Raw genomic sequence first — 27,881 nt, 5'->3', positions numbered from 1 at the left:
GGCGGCGTGCGCGGCAGCGAGCGGCTGAGGCAGCGGCAGCGGCAGCGGCAGCAGCGGATTCGGCGGCGGGACAGGCCAGCGAGGCAGCCCGGGGACACCATGAGCGACAGCGGCGAGCAGAACTACGGCGAGCGGGTACGTGGAGACGGCGGGGCGGGAGGGCGGGCGGGCCACGGCCGTTGGGGGAGGGGAGGCCGTTAAAGATGGCGGCGGGCGCAAGCCGGGGCCGGGGGGAGGGGAGGCCCGGCGGGGGGGGGGTGTCTGGTTTCTCCCCGCAGCCATCTTGGGCCCCGCGCCGCCGCCAAGGGCACAAAATGGCGGCCGGGCTGGGGGCGGAGGGGGGGCGGTGTTGGCGGAGGAGGAAACTGATCGCGGGAAGAGGGGCCGAGCGAGGCCCCGGATGTGAAGGCCGCTGCGGGAGGACGCGGGGGTCGTTCGCGGGCAGGGCCCCGTTAGACTGTGAGCTCCTCGAGGGCAGGGGTTCGTTTAGGCGTCTGTCTGGCACGCAGTGGGCGCTTAATAGATGCTTGACAGTGGAGGAAGCGGAATCAAAATAACTCGCCTCCAGGCCACCCAGTGGGGGAGGGGAGCTTTGAACGCCAAGCCATTGGCAAGTGTGGCACCGTGGGGACTTGGTGCTGGATTTGGAGTAGCAAATGCGGGTTCGAATCCTGCTTCGGGGCTCAGACCTTTGAAACCCGAGCTAAGCAAAGTCGACCCAGCGTCGGGGGGTGGGGGGCAATTGCCTTCAATTCCTTGACTCCTCGGTTTCCCGTCTGTACGCCACGAGGCGCAGTTGGGCTGGGGGGTGACTGGCCCCTTGTGCGTTTGCGGCTCCAAATCCAGCCCTCCGCACGCTTCCGTCTTCGATCAGATGAGGAAACAGGCACGTAGAGGAGGGTGACTTGCCGAACGCGGCAAGTGCTGTGAGCCGCAGACCCCGAAATCCGGAGAGACTTCTGTCCTGTGCCAGGCTGCCTCCCGGCAAGAGGACAAAGAATGCCCTGGCTTCCCCTGCTCCCCACCCCCCAGTAGTCAGTGCCCCTCGGGATCCTGTCTCAGTTTCCCTGAAGCATCGAAGGGCTTCTTCTCACAGCTAGGGGGAAAGGCGAATAATGTTGGGGTTAGAATTACTGAGGACCAGCTAATAGGGCGCTGTTTCAGTGGAGGCGCTGTGGCCCTCCTTTCCCCCTTCCGTTAGCTTGGATGCTCCATGGCAGACTTTTTTTTTTTTTTGGCTAGGCAGTGGGGTTAAGTGACTTGCCCAGGGTCACACAGCTAGTAAGTGTTACGTGTCTGAGGCAGCGTTTGAACTCAGGTCCTCCTGAATCCGGGGGCGGTGCTGTATCCACTGCGCCACCTAGCTGCCTCCAGACTTTCTGTAGAAACATTTTTTTCCGTTAATTGCCTACTTATTTCATAGACTAGAAACCTTTAAAGTCAACTAGAAATGAAAAATAATTCTTTAAACAGTAAGACTGTTTTACATTTCGAGTAACCTGACAAGTGAACCATGACACGCGTGAGTTTGGACTCCATCCATGGCACCTTGACGTGAGCTTTTCTGTCCACTTTATTTGCAGTTGGGGGTTATACAGAGAGCCCGTCTATGTCTAACCTGATCTCTCTGCACTAAATTCTAGTTGAAAGTGTAAGTTGTTGGTAGTAGCTGCGTTTACTTTGGGCCTGTTTCCTCATCTGTAAATGGGGCTCATCTTTCACTAGCTACCACACGGGATTGTTGTGGGGGATTTAGTTGCTAGTATTAATTAGGGCAGAGTTTGCCTTGGATTGGAACCTTTGCAAGAGGGGCTTTTTCCATCAGCGAGCCTTCATCAGCTCAGTTCCTGGCCCAGTGTAAGGAACATGACTGAGATAGCAAGGAAGCCACCTCCTTTGAAGTAGACCATTTCAAGGGCACAGGGTTTCACTGTGGTGCCTTCAAAATTGCCCTTAATATTTGGAACTCTTTTTTTTCCAAATTGTAAGCATAGGTGACAAGGATACACACCGTATTTTAGAAATGAGTTTTAACCTAAGCATTGTGTTTACTTATTCAGTGAAGAATAGGGATTTAGATGTTAGACAATAACCCCAACCTAATCCAAGAGTAGAAAAGTAGCCTTTGGTGATGGTTTTAAGATTTCTAGCTAAAATAATAGGCTTAGGAGTTAGGTTTTCAAGAGGTCCTTTTCATAAACAAACATCTTGAAAGCTTCTTTAGCCTTTCCGATTTGGGATATGGCTTGCTGTGTGTATGGTTCACTAATTGGCAATATAATGCTGAGTGGTAAGTTTCTTTAAATTGATGGACAGCCCTTTGAAAGAACTGGTGTTTTAGGCTGATCCTAATTTACCTTAATCTCAATCAACAGTGTACTAGGCACTGTGCAAGGTGCTAGGGATACAAATGCAAAAAGAAAAAAAAGTCTCTGGCCGCAAGCTTACTTTCTTGGAAGACCTTAGGAGTCGTTTAGTCCAACCTCCATATTTTATAAGTAAACAAAAAAACTGAGACGATGAGTGTCATTGGGCTGGAACTTGACTCCAAATCCATTTCTCCTCCCCCCCCCATACCACTGTGACTGCTCTAATTATGTTAAGAAACATGTGGCAAAGTTGAATCCGTCTGGTGTGAACCAGTAGTCATCTTTGCTGTCCATAGAACACAACTGGAAATGTTTCCTATAGGAAATAAATAGATATTAGTGGAATTTTGTACCAAATTGTTAAATAAGTTTATGAACTCTTGAGTACCCATGATTGGCTTCTGGTTGGCCCCCAATAGCTAGCTGCTATCAGACGGTCACTACAGAAAGTGAATAACATACTAATCTGTCCAGTTTGTCCCACGTTGCTTTATCCCTATACTATATAGACTTAGTTCAAAGGGATTGTTGCTTAACATGTCTTCTCTTTGCTCCGCTGTTCCCTTTAAGATTTGGGGATTGTCTAAACCTACCCAGTGACCTTTAAGTTGAAATACTACTTAAAAATTGCTCAGGAAAAAAAGATTTTAACTGAGTGGAGTAAGGTTGTTGTGCTTCATATGTAATTCATGTGAAGTTACCATCCCACCCAAAAAAATTGCAAATATCTTTTTTCTGGTGATTGAAGGCCAGGTGGGGAGAAAACACTGAACTCTAAGTAATAGCGGCCTAGTAGAATGTAACTAGTCATACCGTGTGTGTTTACATTAGGAAGACTGGGCATGTCAATTGAAGCATTACATTTTATAATAATTTTACTTTGATATCAAAATTTTCATCCTATGCTTTTTTCTTTGTCTTAAGGATAAAAATGCACTGTGCTAATGGGCCTTGGGCCTTTAAGGGTATTCTTAAATTCTGTCCTTCTAGTGTTAAATTAAGTTCTTTGCTGGAGTCTGAAGCAGAATAGAATTATATATAGGCTCCATTTTGAGAGGACTGAGGGTCACCTTCTGCTCTGATTGGGGCCTGTGTGAATTGAGAAGTTACTTAGTCTCTCTGAGTCTGTCTATTCAACTGTAAAACAAGGGGTTTAAGACTGACTGACGACAGTGCACCTAAAAAAGGTCTGTCCCTAGCAACTCTGATCCTAAGAGCCTGTGGTCAGTCCTGAGGACCTGTGAAGACATTGAGAGCGCTTCGATTTCCCTCCAGATATCTGGAGTAAATTTTAGCTCTACCTCACTCCCCTCATTTAGTCTTCTCATGGGAATTTGGCAAGCCCTTGAAATAGGCGGATAGTGTTAGACACAAATAGATTGTCTAGGGCATTGAATTGCCAAGGGAAGCTTGGTAACTCTTCAAGTTCTAGGGAACTGTTTAAAAACCACTACTGAGCTTAAAGACCATTACTGAGTTCTCAGCTCATGAAATACTAAGAGATCTTAAAAACGCAAAGTAGCAAAAAGATGATTGAATTTGGCAGTCACATGCCAAAGAGGACTAAGAAAAGTAGGGAGCTACTTCTGTACAAAAAGCTTTCTTCCTAACCTCAAAGTTCATTCATTTAGCATCTTCTCAAAAGCCTGAAAAACCAACACAAAACCACTGTCTTTAAAGTAAAAATGGGCTTCTGAGGTTATTACCCCAAGGAAAGGGAAGGGCCTGTAGTGTCTGTCCTCAACCTCAGGTAAAACCATCCAGTGCAGCGTGTTCATACCATGATTTAGGGTACACTCCTTCTCACTTGGGCCCCAAGCAATATGATTCACGTGTGATAACCAAATACTGCTGCAGCATAGACAGATGCACACTTTTACCTAATTCTGCTCCGCTGTAAAAGCCCTGTGCCAGGCAGTGTAATGTCCACTGTCGTGGATGGAACTCTCCGCCTTTTAAGTCTTTACAGGACCAGTTAATATTAGGCTGGCTGTGCATGTACTTGAAAATGTTTCTCCCTTGAATGGGGAGAAAAAAGACTCATCCCTTACAAAGCTTATTTCTTCACTAGATACTTTTTCTTTTGAATCCTCTCTGAATTTATTTTGGTGAGTCAAATTGGTTAGGTTGTGGGGAGGGGTGTTTGTTTTTGTTTTGTTTTTTAGATTGATGTTAATTGAATGGTTTGTGGTTCTTTTATTAAAAGGTTTGCTTTATGATATTTTCCAAAGTTCCCCCTCCTTTTTTGATAGCCCATATTACTTACCCACTATTATTCTTAATATATTTATGTTGCTTTTATTTTCTTTCTTGAACTTGACAAGGTATGTAAGCTTTGATTCATTTCTTTTAAGGTGTCTTAACCAGTCAAACTAGTTTGGCCCTTTTCATTGAAAAAGCTTAGCAAGATTTTGGGGGAGAAAAAATGAGTGCCTGTGTTAAGCTGTAATAGAAAGTTGGGTGGAAATAATAAGAAAATGGGAATGAAGATATAGGGAAAAGGTTGGCAGGGACAGAAGAGCTGGGCAGACTTGTTGCAGGCAGTGGCATTGAGGAAAGAGGAGCGTTAAAATGGCCCCAGTAGTGATATGGTCTTTGGGTCACTGCCTGCTCTTCTTACCATTGAGCAGTGCTTACCACTGTAGTTTCTGTGCTTAGAGGCCAACTGCAGGTGAATGAATACCAAACCTAAAGAAGACAGAAACTACAGGAAATGTGGCAGCAGAGGATCCGTGTGGGCCAAGCTAATGGTTGTGGGCAGCTATCTAGCTAAGGTCCTGGCTGCTTTCCATTTCTCTGCCTCAGATTGCCACCAAGAGACTACCAAGTAGTTCAGATGAAATTGGCCATGCACAAAATAATAGGATTTCTAGCCTTGGAATTCTTCCTTATAATGAGTCAAATGTATAAGATTGAAAGCTCCCCTTTTCTTGCTTTATTGCCGCTAGAGATGTTATCCCATTGTAATAATAACCCTTCAGATACATTTCACCACTCTCTTCTCCAGGCTTTTTAATGTTAAACTTTTAACCTTGGGTCTTCTTTTCCAACACTAACAATTTTCTAGTTTGAGCAGTTTCTAATCTCAAAGCATAGCACTTCACCCCTGTTTTTAAGGATATTGTACAAAAGTTCAAAAAATGTCAGCCAAATAGGAAATGGTGGTGTTGTCATTTTTCTGATACCTGACACCACAGTTCAGGATAGATTATTAAATAACTGCACGTTGTATGGTACTGAAGGAACTTCCTGGTTGAAGTAAATTTCTTTTTAAAAAAATAACCAAACCCACCATAAAGAACTTGGACAACCAGTGATAATGCTTCTGGTCGCTCAGTCTGGAAATGAAGTCTGACAGTTTAACTGAAATAAGTGAAAATGACAAATGACAAGGTAAGTAACTATCTGCTGTCTTTGTCGAAGATGGAAGGGAAGGCCTTAGAGTGGGTGCGTTTCATGACACTCACCTTGATGCCTACTCCAGATATCTCACTATGCTCATTTGAACAGAGGAAGATAGGTGTTCCTCAGTCTGAGTGAGATTGCTAAATGAAGAGAACAGAGCTATGGATGCAAAGACTTTGCATGAAAACTTGATTCTCATCCTTTTAATGAAAGAAACAACATAATTTTATGTCACCCTTTTAAATTTTGGTGACAGAATTGTGGTATTTAGGAAATTTGGTATAAATCTTTTTATCTGCCCTGTTTATAGATCATCTTGATGTGGGTTTGGCATTTATTCATTTTGTCATAGCTTACTCTCTGCACTTTGCACATTAAAAGCTCTTTGTAATTAACCTTCTCTTTACTGTGGCAAATTTGGTTCCTCAAAATGTTTCTTTAAATTCAGTGTATATATAACATGGAGTATCATTTTCTGATGATTGCAGTTTTAGCAATTTAGCTTCAGTGTATTTGTAGTGTAAGGTTACAGTAACTTCTGCATTAATTTGGGCAGTTATGTTAAAATGTGGTAGTTCTGTAGAAGGTTTATCTAAGGAGTGGTTGCTATTTCTGGGAAATGTTGAATGCTTGAAGAATATACATGTAAAGTTTGTGATACTGTGCCAGTTTGCAGGGTGGGTTTGGGGAGTTTTTTGGCAAGCAGGGTCACAAAAATAGCATCTTTGCTTGTGACCATTGGGTTAGTTTGTTGGCTCAGTCTTTATTTACTTTCATATTTGCAAGGGTCTGGGAATATAGCTAGAGTGGGTACTCCCTCCACTGACTGAATGAAACCATTGAACTACTGAGCAGGTGGTCTTCAATGAGTTGCTATGGCCCAACAATTGATGGATTCGGGGCCGTCTAGTTAGCCTCTTTTCCCTTCATCAGAAGCCTTTCCAGCTTGGTAGGACCTTGCCAGAGCTATTGCTCTGGTAGTATAGCCATCAGGACCACCATGCACAATTGGACATCACAGAGGGACTTGGGTGGAAGAGACAGCTTAGCGTTTTAAGGTCTTATCTTCTGTCTGTGGGAGCTCTAAGAGAACATCAATGCTGTTTACAGAGAACCAATTGTTGTAAGATTTCGATTTTAGGACAACTTGATATAACTATAGCCATTCATTTTTCCTTCTTTACCCACTTGAAAATCAGTTTTAAATTGCTTTATGAACATTTAGCTTTGTGTGTGGACTTGAGCATGTCAGTGGCTTGAAAAAAAAGCCATCTGTGGCAGTAAATTTTTCCTTTTTCAAAATTATACTAGTGGCATGGACTTAAAAAAACTACTGACCCTGCAAGATATGTTTCTTAGTTATTAAGGAAATGAACAATAAGTGGGATAGACTGTGAGCCTACGATCAACTTGGCATAAATTGCTGCGGTTGGTTGTACGGAGTTGGGGATAAGCAGCTAGTGTAGACCATAAAAACTAAGGTTTGAGGTGTCGTACCAGAAAACTTGCATTCCCAGTCGTTTATCTACCTCTCTGCCTGCTCCATCAATCAGGCGCCAAAGAAGAAACAAGCTCGGGCCTTTTGATTCCATAATTATGGTTGTAATTCTGCAAATGAGACACCTTCCCCATTTTTCTGTCAGCTCTTCTAAAACAATTACTTGTATTCACAAGCTGTCCCATAAATAAAGCCAATTTAAAATTATCTTAGACTGAACTAAAATGCCATAAACTGAGTTGAGGAAATTTTGAAACTCAGTTATTAAGTGCAGAAATATTTTTATTGCTTGTGTCTTAATCTGTGAAATGTGACCCCGTGTGATGGCATTATTTCCTAGCCTTGGTGCAAAAATAAATACCAGGTTTTTCTGAAAATAGTGTAGATAATATTTTTTCAGGTGAACTGAGATGACATGGCACATTAGTAAGAGCTTTATAGCTCACTTGTCTTCTAACTCACCGAATGCTGAGATTGCACCATTTTCGTGATGTTGGCATCATTTGGTGATGCTGAGCTACAGTGCAGTACTCCAGAGAGTACATTAATAACACTTGACTAAGTCAGAGTCGATTCACCTAAATTTGAGCGGGAACCTTTTTTTCTCCGTGGTTGCCAGTTTGAGTAATTTTCCACTTTTGTATATTCAGTGCATTTTAAAAATATCTTAATATTAGTTGCTTAGGTCTCTTTGAAAATGTTTTGGGTTTTTTGTTGTTGTTTTAATCTTTAGAATGAATTTTTTGAAATAATAACTGCTGTTGGATTCAGGTTTACTCTGCTCTTATTTTGGCTGTTCACATAGATGGTTAATGCAAAACAGTCTTTAGGTGTCTCCCCCCACCCCCACCTTGCCTTGGCTATTTCAAGTTCTCTAATTACTATCAATTCTAACAGAACATGCAGTGTAATTGATCAGACCATTCAATGTTTTTGTTTTGGGAACGGATTTTTAATGATGAAGTTAGCTAACAAAATTAAAATTAGAGACCTTTTCAAGGGTGGATTAAACAGTAATATCCCACTTTTTTCAGATGCCAGTGATATGATTTGATTCCTTTAACTGAAGCCCTTAAATATGCAGTGCAAAAATGTATGAATTAAATGAGTATTAAATAGTTCAGAAATGATAAGTGTGAATTACTTAAGCCCTGAATGGTTGTCGTTAGATGTGCAAACGAATTAGACTTCTTGTTCCTGCATTTTTATATTCAGGATGTCACTTTGACGAGAGACTGTGCTTAATGTGGCCTTTTGACATTTGAGCATTTTCTTTATTGATACCTCAATTTTCACACTGGGTCAACTTACTAGGGCTTCAAATGTTAATGAACAGCAAATGCTCAGTTGTGTCCTTCATGATCAACACAGGGATAAGTAACTATATCAGCAGTACAGACTGCAAGCTGACAATTCTAGGAGCAGCTGAAAACCTGATGTGTCAGTTTTTTGAACTGCATATTCTAGTTCTTAAAAGTCCAAACCAAAAAAACAAAAAAGGCTTTTTTTTCTAGTTTCAGTTTTGGCACTAGATTTTATCCTGGAGTTTTAAAATATTCTTCATCCTGTTCTTTTTCTATTAAGGTTAATGTTGAAGAAGGAAAATGCGGAAGTCGCCATTTGACAAGTTTTATAAATGAGAATTATTTGAAGCTCAGGAATAAGTGAAGCTGAAATTTGAAAAAAAAAGAATGCATGCTAATTATCAGACCAGAAGTCCCACTTATAGAATATTGAGCAGTTTGTGTGAAGTGGGGAAGATGAAAGAAGTCAGAATTTGAAACGGAAGAATGAAGAAAAGAAATAAAAGTGAAGTTAAGCTAAGAAGTAATCTGGAATGAGAAAGCACTACGCTAAGTACTCACTAGTCTGTTTCTGTGTCCCTGTGTATATTCTGCTAAGCGTGCATGCGTGGTCTGCGGCCCAGGGAGAGGCCAAGCAGGGGCTAGCCTGCCTCCGCCAGGGGGAGCATTTTTGATCAGGCAGCTTTAATGCCAACTGCCCTGACCAATGATGGTGTGAGCTCTGGTACTACTGCTAGTGAAATGCCCAGGCCAGGAAGGGGCTTTGTTCCCCCCCCCCCCATCCCTCTCCTGCTGTTGACCCCCCGCACTTTCCCTCCCCCAGACCCAAGAGGACCCGGGCTCTGGGACTTCAGGAGTGGGGAAGGTAATTGCTGCTACCACCACACTTGGGCACTTTTAAAGCCCAAACTCTGTGGGGAGTTTATTTTTCTTTTTAGTTTTAGCCAAAGCTGAGTTGTAGGAAAACCACCAAAATTGTCATAAAGTAAGAATAAGCACCCTTTTGCTCCTTAGGATCTGTTGTATTTCTTTGCCTCAGTATTTTGGTGGTCTCATTACTTTCTTGTCTTTCCAAATTACTTTTATCTTATCAACCAAATAATATTAGCATCACCCTTTACAGACCTGATTTCTGAATGTCATGCACAGTTCTCTTTGAAATTTCTTAAGTCTGTCTCCTGTGTATAGTCACTACACCTGAATAACAGAGTACAACCTCCTTGAAAATTCCCAGCTCGTCCTCACTGTCATCCTCAACCCTTAGTGAGGAAGGGGCCAGGGAATACACAAGTAGACAGGAACTTAGCCTTAGTCATCCCACCATCACCTTCCATGATAAATTTTATAGAGTATAGATGTCTGATCTGATCTAGTATCCAGCCACAGATTGGCTTGGCTGGTGCAGCTTATGGGTTTCCCCAGCTCTTCCTTGTCCCCCTACTTTGCCCCAAATCATCTGGGGAAATGTACCTGAAAACTCTGTATTTCAAGTGTGGGTTGCAGCAGTCAGAAGGTTAAAAACTTCAGTTAGGTAGAACAAAGAACCATTAACTTGTACTCTCCATAGGAGATTGCAGCCACTATATACCCTTATCAGGGTGCCTACCCAACACATGGTTTCCTATGCTCTTGGGAAGGGCAAGGGGATCATTTTCCCTGAGAAATTCAGGTAGCTCTCCATTTTAACTTTACTTTCCCCCCTCCACCCCTTAAAAAGCCTGCATCAGCCCTTAGTAACTCTTTAAAAAAAGAAACCTAAAACAATTTTGGTTCCAGGGACATACGCTTCACAGCATGGCAGATTTCTTAAATTCATGTCTCATGCCTAGGGGTTTGGAGTTTTTCAGTGTTTCTGTATTCTCTGAACGAAGTAAAAAATCTGTCCCTGGACAGTAAGAACCCAGCCAGATACTTGTCCCCAAACATTCTCTATGGCCTATTGCCAGGGATCACTTTTGGGGTGTTTCCTTCTCAGGACTTAAGAATCCTGAGGAGGAACGTGTCGGGGTGTTTCTCCCTATATATTGCATGCATATATATGTCATGGTGTCTATTTCATGATCACTTGTAGCTGTTTAAGGTCTCATAATCTGGGACCGTTAAGGCTACTCCATGAAAGATAGGATTTCAATTGCTCACCGATCTGGCATTTGGAAGGCCGTGGCTAACTTAATGTGGTTTATTGTTTGTTAGTCTCTTTAAGGTGAGACAAAGGGTGTAAATGTACAGTAATCCAATATTGGTCCCAAGAACACATTTTGTTTAGGGCACTTCTCTTCTGTGTACGGCCTTTCTCCTGGATTGGTGTTATTTTCTGCTCTTTGCTGTGTGACCTAAGTATTTGATTTCTTAGCTTACTCTGTGATCTGTACCTTCTAGGCTAGATTTTACATTAACATGTCCCCAGAATGTCTATATCTAGTTTAAACACGATTGTTACCCATATGCATCATCACCAATCCTGTCATTCCATTCAGTAAATTTACTTAGTGCTTCAAAGAGGTTGGAGAATAGTATGTTTGTACAGGCCCCTATGGGGGTAGTGAGAACTTTGGGATCCTGGCCCACTGGGACTTAGTCCATGCCAGTCCCCAGTATGTGACTTTAGCAACAACTTGGGCACATCCGCTCAATTAGGTTATTAGCTATAGCTCTGACTTAGTAATTGGAATTAATCTATAATCCATACAGTCTAATAGATTATCATTCATTATGAAACTAATAACAAAGAAAAGTCCAGGGGTTGCTGGAAGCTGGGAATAGTTATCCCATCCAGCATCTCTTGTACTGGGGATATTTTTTGTTTTTAGAATTTTGCCACTTACTTAGAATGAGGTTATGTGGATTTGGGGTGAGAGGGACAGTGTGGTGCCTGGCATCTTTATTGTGAACTTGGCCAGGGTTGTTCTGCTTTCCCCAGAAAAGCTATTTCAGACTGTATTAGTGAGTATATTCCTGGCTGTAGATGTTGGAGTTAGGCTCTCTGACCAAGCTTGCTAGGCTTAAAACTTAAACCTTGTATCAGTTTCAGATTCCTTGTACTTTACTCCTCCTTGGGGGTGGAATGGCACTAATATTTTTCCCTTTAGGGTTTTAAAATGGCAACATGTGCAGCATTTCCCAGGACACTTCTGTGTGACCTTAACTAGAACATAATTATGTCTTGGTTCTCATTTTCCATTAATTAGGATCCATTCCAAGAACCTTTGCCCTTAGAGGGAGATATATATATAACCTTGTACTTTCTTGGTATCAGTGAAATGTGTCACTTTAACATGCCATGCCTTTTTGTTTCTTGTGAGGAAAGGCTTGTTTTCTTAGATGTCACATCCTTTCTGTTCATGTCCAATTTTGAGAATGCCCTTGGTATTGCTCCCTTAGACAAGAGTATGACTGGGTATCCTTTCACCCATATAAAATTAGACTCATACTATCATGAGGAAACCCCAATTTAAGAAGCTTCATTAAGACCTCTGCAGTTTTTGTTGCTGCTACCAGACGAACCGTATTATCTCTGTATATCTAATGACTCGATCTTTATTCTTCCCCTCTTCCTCCCTCCCCCTTTTTTTGAGGGTTTAGGCGCAGGCCTGAATGAGTGCATCCCAGATTTTTTCAGTAGTGAAAGCCTGAAGGAAATCCATAGCTCTTTTCCGTTCTTTCCTTGTTAGATTTCCTGTCCTCAGCTCATCCAGTATTTAATCTGTTCTTACTGGCCTTTGTCAGATAAATCATTCAAATCATTGGCATCTTTGAGGTTTGGAAAATGCCGAGTGATTTAATAGCATTTCTTCCCATGATTTGAGTTCCTCAACTTCATTTGTTAAGATGAAAGGTCTCCTTTCTGTATCAGAAAAGTTCGTCTCTTCCCTTTCATGTCTCCTCAGTTGGATCCTTATTCTCAGATGTTATTGGAGAGGTGTTTACATCATCCTGAGAAGTTCCTTTGTTTTCTAGTGTTTCTAGTGTTTTCATTTGTTGCCTCAAAAGCTCAGGCGTGTGGTGTGGACTTTTTGGCCCCTGGTAATTCTCTCTACTTCTGCAGAGCTTACACACTTAATGGAAGACGTAGGCAGTTTCCTCAAGGTATTTATTGCAGTGTTCAGGTTCCCATTTCCTCAGTTTAGTATTAAATGGACAACAAAGAGGAAGCGAACAGGAACTGGCTTGTCCCATCATTCTGCTTTGCTTTCTAATGATTTCCTTCAGATAACAGATTCTGTAAATACCAATAGCCTTGAATTCACAGTTTCACAAACCTCATAAAGCCAAGTCTCAGTAGCTATGGGGAATTTTGATATGGCAGGCCTTACTACTCCTAAACCTGCTTAGGGAAGGTTTCAGTTTGAAAGGAGCAGGTGTCCTAAACTTACCTTGGACATTGCCATGGCCGAAACATCTTCACTTATTCTTGCTTCTCATCCCAACCCTGAGTTCCCTTCTAATGTCTTGGCCTCTGTAGGAGGTGAATTGGTCTGGCAGAACATGTGATTCCATGAAGCTGCTGTCATGTGCGGCAAGCTCTTTGTCTTCAGAAGTGGCCCTAGACAGAACATCAATCCTTTTTAACACTAAGACATAAGTGTTGATTTCAACTTCCCAACAAAAGAAACTTGTTTATAGCATCCTTAATAGAAGATTATTAGTTTTCTCTGCTTAAATACTTAGTGACAGTGAACTCACCCTGCCTTATCCCCTTCCCTATTTTGGACACCTTCTATTAGCCCTACTCCAAAAGGTCTCCCCGGCCCCTCTGAAATAGCTTTTCCAGATCACATACCCCTGGTCATTCAGTAATTATCAAATGCTTCCTAGTTTTGCAAGGCAAAAATTTTGCTAAAGGCAAACTGGGACAGTCTTCATGGAGTTTCTGGGCTCCGTTGTACTTGGCTAACCTTGGTTGGTTGTCATTTCTTACAATGGTACACCAGTTGACCTGCAGATGGGGTTTAATCAGCACAGCCTACACTGGGATTCCTGTCACCTTACTTGAGCTTGACTGTGTACTTCCAAATGTCTGGGGTATTTGGGCCCTGTTCTTGGACGCCCTGTCTTTTGAAGTCCCAGGTCTCTTTAACGTGCAGTTTGGCAAAGTGTGGGATTCTTCATTTGTCCCCTACTCAATTTCATCGCTTCCTGTCATGTAATTCTAATGTTTCCACTTGGCCGGATTTGCTTTCTATGTCTCCAGAGCATTGATTGAAATATATAACAGGGCCAAAGCTGGAGGTCGCTAGGCTAACTTCTAGGTGTCAGCTCCATAGGACAGCAGTTTTTGATCTTTGGCAGTCTGGTGAAGCCTACTAACCCTGTCTAAGAATTATATTTTTAAATAATTAAAGGAAATTCTAGATTTAGCTTGGTGGCTAATGGGGGGGAAATTACTTTTTTCCCCCCAATCCAAGTTCACAGATACCTTGAGGATCTAGATTCCCCCTAGTCAGGTGCCTTGCTATAGGTTTGCTGTTTTTTGTTATAGTTGTTCAGCTGCGGATCACTTCCACCTGCCTACATTTGTCATGGTGCACCAGAATATTGGGAGGGTTTTGTTTTGTTTTGTTTTGTTTTTTTCCAGAAGCCTTGCAAAATCAGGAAATGCTTTCATCCATAGCAATATCTAGCAAAAAAGGAGAATGAGGTTGGTTCAGCTAGACCTATGGAGTACTATTTAGAAAGGGACCTTAAACATTCAGTCTGTTCCCCCATTTCTCAAAAGAACTGAAATGGGGAGGGGGTTAGATTTGGGTCACACCTGGGACTTTCATCCAGGTTTCTTAAAAGTCCTGATTCCATTCTCGGATCTTACTAGGGAATCAGCATCAAGTTTATTGGTCCATTTTAAGAAAATATTTCTCCCCGGGGGCAGCTAGGTGGTGTAGTGGATAGAGCACCGGCCCTGGAGTCAGGAGGACCTGAGTTCAAGGTCAGCCCCAGACCACACACTTGATACTTACTAGCTGTGTGACCCTGGGCAAGTCACTTAACCCCAACTGCCTAAAAATTTAAAAAATTGAAAATTGAAAAAAAAATACTTCTCCCCCCACTAAAAGTAACTCAGGATGTCTGCTCATCTGGGGGTGCTATGTGATCGTTTTTGTAAGGGTCTTTGGTTTTCAGTTCTTTCTCCCCAGTTACCAGAGGGAAAGGCCAGTGTGGCATGCTAGAAACATACCTGATACCTGACCAAGATTACATGCCTAGCTGTGGTCTCCTGCAAAATTTATTTCATCTCTTTTGGCTTTGATTTCCTTATGAAACATGAGATTGAACTAAGAAAGAGGTTCTGTGGACTTGTTAACTATTGCATTGTGATTGGCTTCCTATATGTAATCCTGTGTATTTTATGAATCTGAAAACTCTTAAAGGGCTCCCTAGGCTTCACCAGACTGAATGCCAGAGGAGTCCAGAACACCACAAAAGGAGATGAAGCCCTGGACTCAGATAATTAATCATCTCTAAAGTCCTCTTCTAGCTTAGAAGTTAACTTTTTGTATAGGAACCCAGATAGATATGGCACATTTCAGATGGGTGTGTGTGGGTGGGTATGTGGTAAAATCTTGGGCTGTGATTCCCCTCTGATCAGCATTTCCAGTTGAAATTGAAAGCAAGATAGGAGTTGAATAGTTGTGTATTTTTCCCTTAATTAGATATTATACTATCTTTTTCCTCCAGTGGTACTCTTTCTCTTGGTTTTCTTATTCCAAACTTGGCTTTGTAGAGGCTATGTCATATGGTGGAAAATGCAGATTCAACTTGGTGTGACCATGGGCAGATCCCTTAAGCATTTATCTGTAAAATGGGATTAATATTACTTAGATGGACATCATATTTGTGAGGTAAGCATTTTGAAAACATTATAAATGAAAACCTATATTGCTTTTAGGAAAAGAAATCTTCCATATATCTCCATTTTTCCTTTTTTTCCATACTTTTAAGTAAAGCCTCCCCCCAGAGTAGGCAACTAAAGACGGTTGCATCCAGAGTACTCTGGACCATAATTGTCAGCAGGTTGTTTCTCTTTTGAATTGTGTCCTCACACCTTTTAACTTCTTAAAATAACCTTCCAGTTCTACCCAAAAATTTACTAGACTTCCAGTATTGTTAGGGAGGGCTGTTCTGTGGTTCCCTCTATTGTGCCTGTGCCATCTAAGGGTTTCCTTCCTTCTCTTGTCCCATGTTAAGACCCAGAAGGTCAGATTTCTTTGCTGCAAAAATGCCAGCTGAACTTTGTCCGTGGAGAACTATGCTCTCCTTGAGGGTGGTAGACTGGATTGGGAGGTTGAAGACCTGGGTTTGAATCTGCTGCTTACTCCTTTGTGATCTTGAGTCACCTCTGGCTTTCCTTGTGTTTTCAGTGGGCCAGGGAACTATGATTCCTAAATTCCTTCCAGCTCTGGTAGAAAACTGTCTTGCCACCATGGAGGATGTGAATGTACTAGGCTTTTTCCCTGTTTGCTTTGCTCTGATTTCGCTTCCTCTGGTCTCAGTTAACCTAGCAGGAATTGCCCCCTGAGTTTGTGTCTTAGCAAAAAGATCTTCACCAAGCTGTCAGTCTTGATCTCAGATACCACAGCTTATTGAGTTGGCAGCTCCTGGCTGGTCATAGAATTCGTTCTAGGGGCCCCCTCGTCTCATCTCTGTCTTTTTGCTCCGCTCCAGGTTTTGCTTGGATGGGCTGGCTTTTTCCGGTTCATCTCCCACAACTCCGTCTGGCCCTGACGACGCTCCTGTTTCACTTCTTCCTTGGTCATCTCCATGATGGCAGAGGGGCCTGTTGGTCTATAGGCTGTTATCCTTTCCTCTCCAAGTAAAACTCCATCCCCAGAGCCTTTGGGTTGTCTGCTCTGCTGCCTTTGGTAACAGGCTTGCCTGTTGTTTACCTCATCCATTTGGATCTTTAACATTGCCACCATACCTGGTGCCAGGGCTGTCGCCAACCCTGATGAGCTCCACTAGAGTGGGCTTCTCTCTTGGAGCCATTGCAGTCTGCCTCTGAGGGATGTGCCAGTCTTTCTTTATGACAGATGGAGGGGCTTGTATTGTATCCTTCAGTTTCTTAGATGTGGTTGAAGTTTCTCTCTGTTTCCTCTGAGAAATAAAGGAGAGCAAAAAATTCCAAGTTTCACAGAATTCTGCCCCAAACCAGTTTACCCACAGATTGTTTTGACTCGCAGAGTTGATGGAGCACAGAAGTCCTCCTTCCTTTCCTTGATTCGACCTGGCCCCTGTCTGGGGACCTCTGCCCAAAACCCTTTTTCTTTTCTTTTTTAAAAAACTCTTTTGGTTTTGCATATTACTCTTTTGCTTGGATTCTCTTTCCTCCACCCCCTTTCAGTGCCCCTTCCGGTGGAAGGCTTAGCTAGGTCTGGTCACAGTTGCATCCAGGTGAAACAGAATGGGGTTGATGGGATAATGTACTCACCCCAGATGGAAAACATTAATGTTGGATAGATGACTTCAGAACAGCCTTTAGTTATCCACTGAACAGGTGTTTGTGTAACCTCTTTGGAAGGGCAAGGGGGTCAGTCTGCCACACTGTTTCACTGCAAGTTGTTTAGATTGTGATGGCCAAGAAAGGGCACAAATTAAACTTGACAAATCTGCACTTAGGAATCCCGTTCCGCTTCCAGAAGTGGGAGTGCCCATGGATCTGGAAAATCCGCGAGGCACACCCCTGCAAGGTCACGTTCCAAGGAAGATTCCCGGCGCTCCAGATCCAAGTCGAGGTCCAGGTCTGAGTCTCGGTAAGTGAGCCCTGAGTTTGGAGGGGTTTACAGAAGGGGAAGCTGGGAGCTGGGGCGGAGGCTACTGAGTCTCAGTACAGAAGGAAAATGATTTTGTGCCTTTATAACTTCATTGGGTACTAGCTGCTCTTCAAAAAGCTGGCTTCATCCAAAAATGACTTCCAGGCATGTTCCTTGCTCCTTACACCCCGAATTTTGCCTAGGCTTCTCTATCAGTGGTGGCAAAGCTTTTCAGTATCAGTCTGTGTTCCCTTACTCAGGCTAGTCAGTCATCTCCTCTCCTAAACATATCTTCAGTCTCTGCTTTTAGAGACAGTGTGTCATAGTAGATAAGACAGATTGGGCATCTGAACGCCCTGGGCTCAAATCCTTGCTCTGCCACTACCTTTGTGACCTTGGACAAGTCACAAGAACCTCCAAGCCTCACTCTTCTTCCTAAAAAGAAAGGGGTCTGACTCAGTAGCCTCTAAGCTTCCCTTCCTTTTGTCTACGTTTTTTAAAAGCATTTGACCTTTACAAGCTGTTACCTCATCCTATTCACCTCTAAATTTTAAAAATCGAGCATTCTTCAGGTGTTTGTTTTCTCACCCCCTTGGAATCTGTTCTTCTGTCCCTCCTACCATAACTGTTCATTGGCGACTAGTGACCACCTTTGCCTCACTGGCATTTGACCCTGCTGACCCCTTAAGATCTCCCAGTATTCCCCGAAGCTACATTGCTAATCCTACCTACCTTTTTGACTTCTCCTGTCTCTGTACTGCCTCCCTCTGTTACTACTTCACCTGTACAGACCCTCACTGCTACATGTCTACGAGACATTTATTAAAAATTGCCTCCTAACTCTCCTTCCTAGGGTTGCTCGCTGCTCTCTGCAGTCCTTGTACGTCATTGCCAGAAAATCCTTCCTGCATTGGGTGTCATCAGGTCTCTTGGCCCCAAGCCCTTTGAAGGTCTTACTGCCTGCTAAAAATCTGTCTCACTGATCGTCTCCCACTCCCTCACCCTCCCCTCTATCTATTTCACGTGGTGCTCTGTGTTTCTCCTATTGTGAATTATTTGGCTGTGTTCTGTCCCCTTCCAAGACTGGCTCCACAAAGAGACCAGCTGTGGGGGAAAGGGCAGGCAGGTAAGGACGTGGATCCAAATAATCATAACCACAAATACTTTGTCCTGTAGATCGAGATCCCGAAGAAGTTCTCGAAGGCATTATACTAGATCACGTTCTCGCTCCCGCTCTCACAGACGGTCCCGCAGCAGGTCATACAGTCGAGATTACCGAAGGCGACATAGCCACAGTCACTCTCCAATGTCTACCCGTAGGCGTCACGTGGGGAATCGAGTAAGAAAAACTCACCAGTTTCATTGTTCAGATTTAGGCTGCCTAAAAGTGCGTTTGGCAGCCGCTCTTGGTGTCTCGTTGTTGAGTTATTTTTCCCACTGATTTGTGTTTGTGAGTAGTCATTTGACGTTGGTCCATAGACTATTGGATTGGTACCAGAAGTAGGGAACGGTTCATGTTTGGCAGATTACGAACTTGTCTTTGGTTTCTTGGTGGCCAGTGGTATAGTTTTAGGTTATGATATGGCCAGGTATTGGTGCTTTGGGGTATTCAGCAAACATTGCCCATTTTCTAGGAATATAGAGTGATTTTTAAGTACACCTTGGCAAAGGCTCAGTGCATGCTGATCTTACTGTGCAGAATGGTATGCTCAGGTCTGTAATTTTGACATCCATCGTTTTTGCTGTGCTGCCGTACTATATAGCTGCAGTCCGCTAAAAGCAAGCTAGTTTGGTATGTGTAGTAGATTGAGGTGCCACTTGACGACTGGCATTCCCCTGAAGCTCATGTTCTTTGCTTTGAGAACATGAGCATCTGGTGACATTTCACATAAGCATATAATTATTCCTTCATTCCATAATCTTCAGCCATCCAAGTACGCTAAAAATTATTCTCATCTTGCTGTTGATAGTAATCATTCAGTAATTATGTAATTGATTAGTGTTGATGATGATAGCGATTGTTATTTGTTGTCTCCTTAAACTGGCATGTTTGGGACCAAATTCCAAAAGTGAGAAGGCCTTTAGCACCAGTCTTCCCAGTTAACAGCTCTCTTAAAAGAACTGAGAACTTCTTATGTTGTTCGTTTATGCTTTTCTTTAAGTAACTTGAATCTTTTCAAGGCTGTTTTTAAGTCCCCTTACTTTTCATTATAGGCCAATCCTGATCCCAACTGCTGTCTCGGGGTGTTTGGATTGAGTCTGTACACCACGGAGAGGGATCTCAGAGAAGTATTTTCCAAATATGGCCCAATTGCAGATGTGTCCATTGTGTATGACCAGCAGTCCCGGCGCTCCCGGGGATTTGCCTTTGTCTACTTTGAGAATGTGGATGACGCCAAGGAGGTAAGGGGAAAGCACACCTAGAGCTGGGGGAGATCTTTGGGTACTTCATAGAATCACAGCAGGACATTTGCGGGGGGAGAGATTATTGACACAATTGGGATTTGCTGAAGGCAGCCACAGTTTTCAAAAATGAAACTAAGTATTTGGAAATAAACCTGAGATTTGGGTCTCAGATTTGGATGAGAAGGAAAGGACACATTTGAAAGCCATTAAAAATGAACCAAGAGTGGCCACCACCATTTTACAGATTGGAGTCCCAAAGTGGCCTCTGGAGCACATTTATTATGAAAACAAAATTTTTTTGAAACTTAGGAAGTGGGCTTTTGCGGATTGCTTTCAAACCTAACCATCAGTTGTAGCATTTTGTGTGGGCAAACTCGGTTCAATTTGGTAAAACAACCCCATTTGTCAGTTGCAAGTTGCCTGTATCATATTTTGTCTTCATGCCAGCAAGTGTGATGCAACAAACATCAAGAGATACTCAAAGCTAACCAAAACTTCAGGTCCTTGGAACTGAGTGTGGGTTTCACAACTTGTGGGATGCCAGGTGAATTTTTAAAAACTATATTAGTAGCCTCATTTTGGTCATATATGTGAATGCAAAGATGGCCAAGATTCTCGGGAAGGAGATTTAGGAACCCCTTAAGGCAGAGGTGGGGAGCCTACAGCCTCAAGGTCACATGTGGCCTTCCAGGTCCTTGGGTGTGGCCTTTTGACTGGGTACAAGTTTTACAGAACAAATTTTTTTATTAAGGGGATTTGTTTTGTGAAGTTTGGGGTCAGTCAAAGGACTGCACTTGAGGACCTAGAGGGCTACATGCAGCTTTGAGGCTGCAGGTTCCCCACCCCTGACTTAGTGCCTCATGGTGACTCAAGCTCATTTTTCATTCAGTGGGAACAAGTCCTTCCATCCCCAAGCCTGCCAGGGGTTTGACTGAGAAAGCCGTAAGGGCATGGGGTTTTTTCATGTCCTTTCGTGAAGAAGCAGATTAAGATTATTGCTTATGGTTCAGGGAAAGGAGATTTGGAAGGTGGGATGGTCTTGAGCAGGAAAAGCACTTTCTGCTATGCATGTGTTTTGAGATGGACCCAAGGTTGTAGGTTGCAATGAAAAGAATGTTTGGAAATGGGTTTTCTGCCCCTGGTGGGTGGTGTACATGCACGTAACGTGTGTACAGAGTCAAGGGCATTTGGGTTGTAGTGGGCAGGAGGCAGCCTCCTTGACTCTTCTGCCTGTCCCTGGGAAGGACTCTGGTCTATATGATACCTCCTCACTTGCCATCTAAATGCTAATGGTATCTATGCAGATACTGGGCCCCACAAGGAAATTGCCATCCCCATACTTTGATGCATTATTTACCAGGTTCTCATAATTCATCTGTTCCTTAATTAGTTGGTATGTGTTATGCTGGCTCTCCAAGATTCAGGTTTTAACTTTCCCAGTTAATAGTTGTATGACCTTAGACAAGATGCTGAGCATTTTTGTGACCTCTCTAGTAATGTGTAAAAGTGAACTGCGATCAGTATTACTAATTGTATTACTGACCATAATAGCCAGGTTCATAAGAATTATGTCAGAGGCAGTATTTGAACCAAGGTCTTTCTCATTGTGTGCTGGCCTTTGAACCACATCAGTCTACCTCAGCACCCCCAAGCAATTCCGTCACATTTGCAGTTGTGTGATAATTTTCCATGCTGGGAATTCCTCCACTGATGAAAACACAGGTCTGGATCTAAAAGAAAGAATGATAATCCTAATTACTAGTGCCTTGCCATTAAAAAAGCCATTCTGTACAGTGCTCCCATTTGAAAGGCTGCCCTCAGAAGGAGCTTGGTCCCCCTCCTAACAAGTCGCTTCCCTTGTTTGTGTTTTGAAGGCTAAAGAGCGTGCCAATGGAATGGAGCTGGATGGGCGGAGGATCCGAGTGGATTTTTCTATAACTAAAAGACCCCACACCCCCACCCCTGGAATCTACATGGGAAGGCCTACTTAGTAAGTGATTCTTGGTGCACTATCCAGAAACTTGTGCTGGGGAATAAAGAATTCTAATTTGCTCTCAGACGTACCTCTGGGCTTAGGGTTCTAGATGCATGGATGCCTGCAGTGTGTACTCTTCTCACCAGGGCCTGTCAGTGCACAAAGCAACATCTAAGGTGAGATCTAAGTCTTAAAGCCTTCAGGTGGCAGCTCTTCTGTGTCTCCTGCTACTTTCAGCACGGTTGCCTCTGGCCTCATGATTGTTGAGGTTCTTATAAATGAGGCTGTCCTTTAATGTATCAAGTTTTATCTCTTTTGGCATCCTTGATGGTCTGTGTTCAGATGGCTGAAGGATGTCCTCCAGAAAAATGGCGTGTTAACTGCGTTCCTGTTTTTAGTGAGAAGCAACACAACTTATTTGGGGTTATAGGCCCCTTTGTAAACCCTTTAATGCTATGTAGATCAGTGGCTGTCGTTTTTACCTCTTGTGAAACCTTTTGCAAGGGTTCATGGTTCAATATTAAAGTGAATCAACCTTAGCCACGTGTATCTTCCCTACTAGATGCCTACCTGGTTCTGTCGCTCTGGTGCCTTTTAACGAACAGATCGGGAGGGATAAGGAAGTATGGGTGCCAGAAGACTGGGCAGCATAGGAAATCCCAGTAGCCTGGCTACCACGTGGGTCACATTGTAAAGACAACACTCTTAAATGTAATGTCTTTTTCTGCCAAAAAATTTTATATACATAGTTACAAGCTGAAGAGTAATTATTACAAGTTGTAGTCTAGGTTATAGTTAAATAATGCTCATACTATGGATTATAGATCATAGGCCATGTTCAAGTTCTGTTCAAGATAGATTTTGGTGATTTTTTTTTCTCATGACCTATATTCAGATTTAAGTAGAAGTTGGTTAATTAAGCACAATTCAGTTTAAGGATATAAGAACCACTTGGAATGAAGTTCTTGGGAAATTTAGGTTGGGAGGACTGGTTTTATTTTAGTGAGATGGACAGTGCCTAAATGGATGAGGACTGGCTTTAGAAACAGGAAGATTTGAGGTTCGAGTGAGCCTTATTCTGACACATGCTAGCTATTGGACAGGTGTCAAGTCACTTCTTGTTGAAACGTGGATCTGGGTGGGTGGATTTGCACTCCAGGTGTTCTGTGTGTAGCCACAGTCTCATTACTACTGCCACCTCCTCCATTAGGGGATGGCATTCCTGTTTTCCTGCTCTGTCAAAAAATGAAGTCAGGCATGATTTATTCTTAATGAAGCTGGGCTCAATCAATCAAATGATTAACATTTCCTTTTCTAAATATACAATGAGCTGTCCCTTCTTTAATAGTTCTCAGGTTTTGCCAGGAATTGATGTTAAACTGGGGAAGACCTGAGTTCAAATCAGGCCTCAGGCACTTACTAGTTGGTGATCCCTGGGAAAGTCACTTAACCCTATTTACCCCAGTTTCCTCCTCTGTAAAATGAGCTGGAGAAGGAAATGACTAAAACCCCAAATGGGGACACGACTAAAAACAGTTGAACAAGTGTTTGACTTGTTCAAACATAGTTTGAAAAGAACCCTATATCTCTTCCTCTTTCTCTTTCCCCTTTGAAAGTGAATCTTCCAGATTAGTTTGCTACAGTTCTTATACAAGGTTTTGCTCTGATAAAATGTGTTTACCTTTGTTGCAGGCTCAGCCAGGTATGAAGTGTATGAAGTGTAGAGGCCTTTTTTCATATACATATAAAAAAAGTCTGGAACTTAACTTTTTGTTTTGTGTAGTGGCAGTTCCCGCCGTCGTGATTATTATGATCGTGGCTACGATCGAGGCTATGATGATCGCGACTATTACAGCAGATCCTACAGGTAAGAAGTTTTAATAAGTTCAGGTTGTTTGGGAGCTATCCAAATCTATGTGGTAGCCAGGGAGGTTACAACCTTTGCTTTATCCATAATGATTGTTGGGTAGACTTGCTTGTTCATTTAAAAATCATTCTAACAAAGTTAATTTAGTGTAAACACCTTTCATAGTATTTGGTAGTGTTTCATAGTACTTGAAATCTAACTGCACTTTTTCCATGTTTCAGGAACTTTCAGAATTTTGTAGTCATTTAATTTGCTTACACTCATACACTCAAGTTAAACTGCTGCCTTTATTAGATAAGTTCTGTTTTGTTTTAAGAAATCTAGGACCACAGATTTCATCTAGATTCCAAGGCAGTGTATCCATTGATTAACTCCTTGGCACAGGTATTCAGATCTCCTGTGATGTAGTCCTTTGAACAACACATAGGAAGTGAAGGGCAGAACACTCCATGAATAAGTAGGTACATTGTGGCACAAACTTAAAATTTTTTATTTAAATCTGTTTTAAACACCACATGAACTCTGCCAAGGAACATGTGATAATTTAAAAACACGAGAAAATATAAATGGGCAGGTAGAACTGAAGCCTTAGAATGCACAATGGGGCTGTTTGAGTCCATTAGCCAGTAGAGTCGGGCAGAAGCCCTTAACTCACCACGGACCATATTCTAGCCTGCCTGGTCTGTTCATCTGAGAGTCCTCCCTCAGAAAGCCCTTGACAGAAAACAGCACCTACAAGCACTAGGTGGACAATCAAACCTCCCACTTATTTTGAAAAAGAAACATTTTTTCATAATGAGCTTTTTAAATGAGGATCTTGGAAGAATTCAAGTGGAAAGAATTGTTCCAAGACCAAGATTGAGGTAAAGGGACTGGGGTTGGAGCGAGAAAAAATGAAAGGAGGAACAGGGGGTGAGCAGGTCCTGACTTCAGGCCTGAAGAGTCCAGGAGCCCTCCGTTTTCAGGGAGTCGATGTTTAGCTGTGCGTGCATTTGTGCATGATTTGTGTACACACCACACCCCCACCTCTTTTATGCACATTAAGTTTTGAGCTTTAGACGCTGGCTGAATCTTCTAAACATTCCATTCTGAAGGTTTCTCATATCATTGATGAATCTCAATTTAAGAGGCTTGGTTTGGGAGGGTGAGTTTTGGGCTGTATTGTTAGCAGTTTGTATATAAACATTTTAAGGCATTGTTGAATATCTGAGGGAGTATTGTTAGCTTAATATGATTTCCTTTGAAATTGTAAGGGATTATACTGAGTTGTATCCTACCAGGGAGCCCTCTTTGCTTTCCCGCATTTGTAACTATTTTGAAGGATGGATCAGCTTCTTTAATTTATGCTTTGCCATAACTAGCATGGAAAAGATATGACTTAGGGGTGACATGATTGCTGTCTTCAAGTATTTTTAAAGGGCTTGTCATGTGGAAAAGTTCTTAGATGTGTCCTGTGTCAGCCCTGGCCTGAGAGCAGTGGGTGGACTTGGCCAAGAGGCACATTGAGGCTTGATACGAGGAATCCCTTGCAAACAATGAGGACTGGCCCACAGTGGGGGGGGGGGGGGGCGGGAGGTCAAGCCCAGGCTGACATGGCTGGTGGCAGTAGAGGAGATGGCTTGTTTGGCTCCTGGTTGAACTAGGTGGCCACCGAGATCTAGTGCTGATTCTGTGATTGTGTTTGTTGTTTAATGTTATCTAATACGCTTATAATTCAATAAACCAAACTGCAAAAAAGTATTTTGCTTGTGTCTTTACAGAGGAGGAGGTGGAGGAGGAGGAGGGTGGAGAGCTGCCCAAGACAGGGATCAGATTTACAGGTATGCTAGGCGAGGTCTTAGTGTTGGGAAAGGTCTCAGAGCAGGGCTCACGGGAGCCAACCTTGGTCAGACCGAGGGGTTCTCCATGCAATGTTGATCTCGCCAAATTGTAAGCTAGAAAACGCTTTGTAAGAATATGTATCGAGGCTGAATGAAAAGACATGCCATATTAGGGTTATTGGACATTTACCAGCCTTTGCCAGGGAGTTAAGTAGATGCTGAAAAAAGGTTTTTTAAATTTGGTGTGAAATCACAAGGTACTAACTAATTGGATAGATAAAAGTGGCACTCCAGGGCAACTTCAAAGTTGATCTTTTTTAAAGTATGGCTAGTTTTCCTGTTTAGAGCCTAAGGCCCCAGAGCCTTGATCTCCATTCCCCCTCCACACACCCCTGTGTGCATCTTCTGTACTTCCCTATAGACTGGTAAACACCACCTTTGAAATTCAAGTTGGGTGTGATTCTTTTGAGTTATTTTAAATACCTAAGCACTCCCAACTCCCACATACACCTCTTATTAGATCAAAGGCTTGCTTTGGGAAAAGAGGAAAAGGGTGAAAATGGTTTAAAAGATAGTGTTTCTCCGTACTGCCCTTGGCCCTTATTTTTGTTTGGAGAATTGGATGTGCTGCTGAGTTACTGAGGTGCAAGGGTGTCTGTGCTGCTTGTCAGGATCCAGTGGGCAGGCAGCTTCGTTGGGATCTAGACCAAACTTTTGGTTACAACTGGGACCCTGTTTAGACAGGGGCATTATGAAAACTAAGCCCTTCTGGTAAGTCTGTTAATTCACCTTTGGAATAGGGAATTTTATATATCCCCAAGGGGTGGGGGCCACACTGCTCTGAACCTAAACTGAGCCCTGGGATTAATGAGAGCAATGCAAGTTACTGGAAGCACTCCAGAGTTGGGTTGGTTCCATAAGCTGTCATTGCCGAAGGATACCCACAGGTTCTTTTAGGTAACTGGTTTGTGTTGAGGATTAAATCACTTTTCATTTGTTTCCAGGAGGCGATCGCCATCCCCATATTACAGTCGTGGGGGTTACAGGTCACGGTCTCGATCACGATCTTATTCACCTCGTAAGTAAAGAATATTTGATTTGCTTTTGAGTAACAAAGATCGGTGGGCCTTCCTCGGTGTCTCAGGATGTTTGAGCGTAGCAGTTTTCCCCCAGTGTGATAACTTGTCCTTTTCCAAATCAGAAAGGGTTGCCTCTTACCAATTTTAATCTTAAGTCTCCTGATCCAAGCCTTCGCAAGCCACTGTGCTATTTATCAACTATCACTTATTTCAATATCTGTTAAGTAACCATTATATCCAAAATCCCATAACTTTGGGGTGTAATTGAATAGTGTCTATTGTTTCTCAGCACAAGAGTTACACACTACATGCAATTTTTGCCTTAAAAGTAATGTGCTGGTTAGAGAGATGGCAGGACAGGTGAGAGTTACCGAGGCAATAGAATGAAAACAATATAGCCATTGGCTGTAAAAGACAACGTTGTCTTCCCAATCGTCAACTGTCTCTGTAGAGCTCGTGTTATCTCCAATCTGGTGTAATACATCGGAAATCTGAGAAACATTAATTGACCAAGTTACGTAGTGTCGGTCAGAACTATTGGGGGAGGGGCCTGGGTGATGGGTTTAGATTTTATTTAATAGATAAAGCATTATTAATATTTTCACTACTCTCTCTCTCTCTCTTTGTGTTTGTTGGAGCAGGTCGCTATTAAAGCATGAAGATGGTGGATTTCTGAAATGGGATTTTGTTTAGTGGACAATATTTTTTTATTGTCTCCTGTTTAAAAGTGAACAGTGCCTAGTGAATAGGTGACTTTTACACCTTTTATGAAGACTACTTTTGGTGGAGTTGAAATGCTGTTTTCATTCTGCATTTGTGTAGTTTGGTGCTTTGTTCAAAGTTAAGTGTTTTCAGAGAAGTATGTTTTGCATGTATTTTTTTACAGTCTAAATTTTGACTGCTGAGAAGTTTCTATTGTACAAAAACTTCATTTAAAAGGTTTTTCTACTGAATCCAGGGTAACCTGAAGATTTGACATTTATGTAAAATGCCTCCAAATGGTAAACCAACAATAAACAGTTTGATTTCGACTTTTCTTTTCACCACATCAATGCTTAGGAAAACTGAATTTCCAGATTAGTCTATGGAAAACAAAGTCAGATGCCCTTTCACCCTTGCCATTTAGAGAGCACCGTACTTAATATATCTACAACTGAGTGTTAACGATTATAATACTGTGTAACTCTGTATTACTAGTATTAGAACTAAAGGTATTTCTATCCAGCAATTGCTTACTGCTTGTCTGAATGTTTGTCAAGCCTTTATGTAATCTGTGCAAATAGCAAGTGAGGACAATAGTTGCAGTCTAACAGAGTCCTCAAAGAAGGCCGGCCTTCCTCATGGGGCTGTTCTGGGGGTGGGGATGTCGAGCTTTCAGCTACCAATGAGTAACGGGACCGTCCACCACAAATGT

The 27,881-nt window shown here is 42.6% G+C and overlaps 1 protein-coding gene across 3 annotated transcripts; it reads left to right on the top strand.

Annotated features, from left to right (window-relative positions):
* On the top strand, positions 1–27,498 carry TRA2B (transformer 2 beta homolog). 3 transcript variants are annotated; one of them, XM_021005868.2, is made up of 9 exons: positions 1–135; positions 17,187–17,320; positions 18,497–18,659; positions 19,535–19,723; positions 21,601–21,716; positions 23,485–23,568; positions 25,329–25,388; positions 26,393–26,466; positions 27,109–27,498. In XM_021005868.2, the coding sequence occupies exons 1-9, from the start codon at positions 100–102 to the stop codon at positions 27,117–27,119; spliced, it is 867 nt and encodes a 288-aa protein (XP_020861527.1). In that variant the 5' UTR covers positions 1–99; the 3' UTR covers positions 27,120–27,498. The 3 variants fall into 3 exon arrangements, with proteins under 3 accessions (XP_020861527.1, XP_020861530.1, XP_020861528.1); XM_021005871.2 differs by lacking the exon at positions 25,329–25,388; XM_021005869.2 differs by lacking the exon at positions 27,109–27,498 and having other exon boundaries at positions 26,393–26,474.
* Positions 27,499–27,881: the final 383 nt, after the last annotated feature.

Source organism: Phascolarctos cinereus, unplaced genomic scaffold (assembly GCF_003287225.1).
Source record: "Phascolarctos cinereus isolate Bilbo 61053 unplaced genomic scaffold, phaCin_HiC Scaffold_5;HRSCAF=322, whole genome shotgun sequence".
NCBI lineage: Eukaryota > Metazoa > Chordata > Mammalia > Diprotodontia > Phascolarctidae > Phascolarctos > Phascolarctos cinereus.
This window is presented reverse-complemented; position numbering and strand designations above follow the sequence as displayed.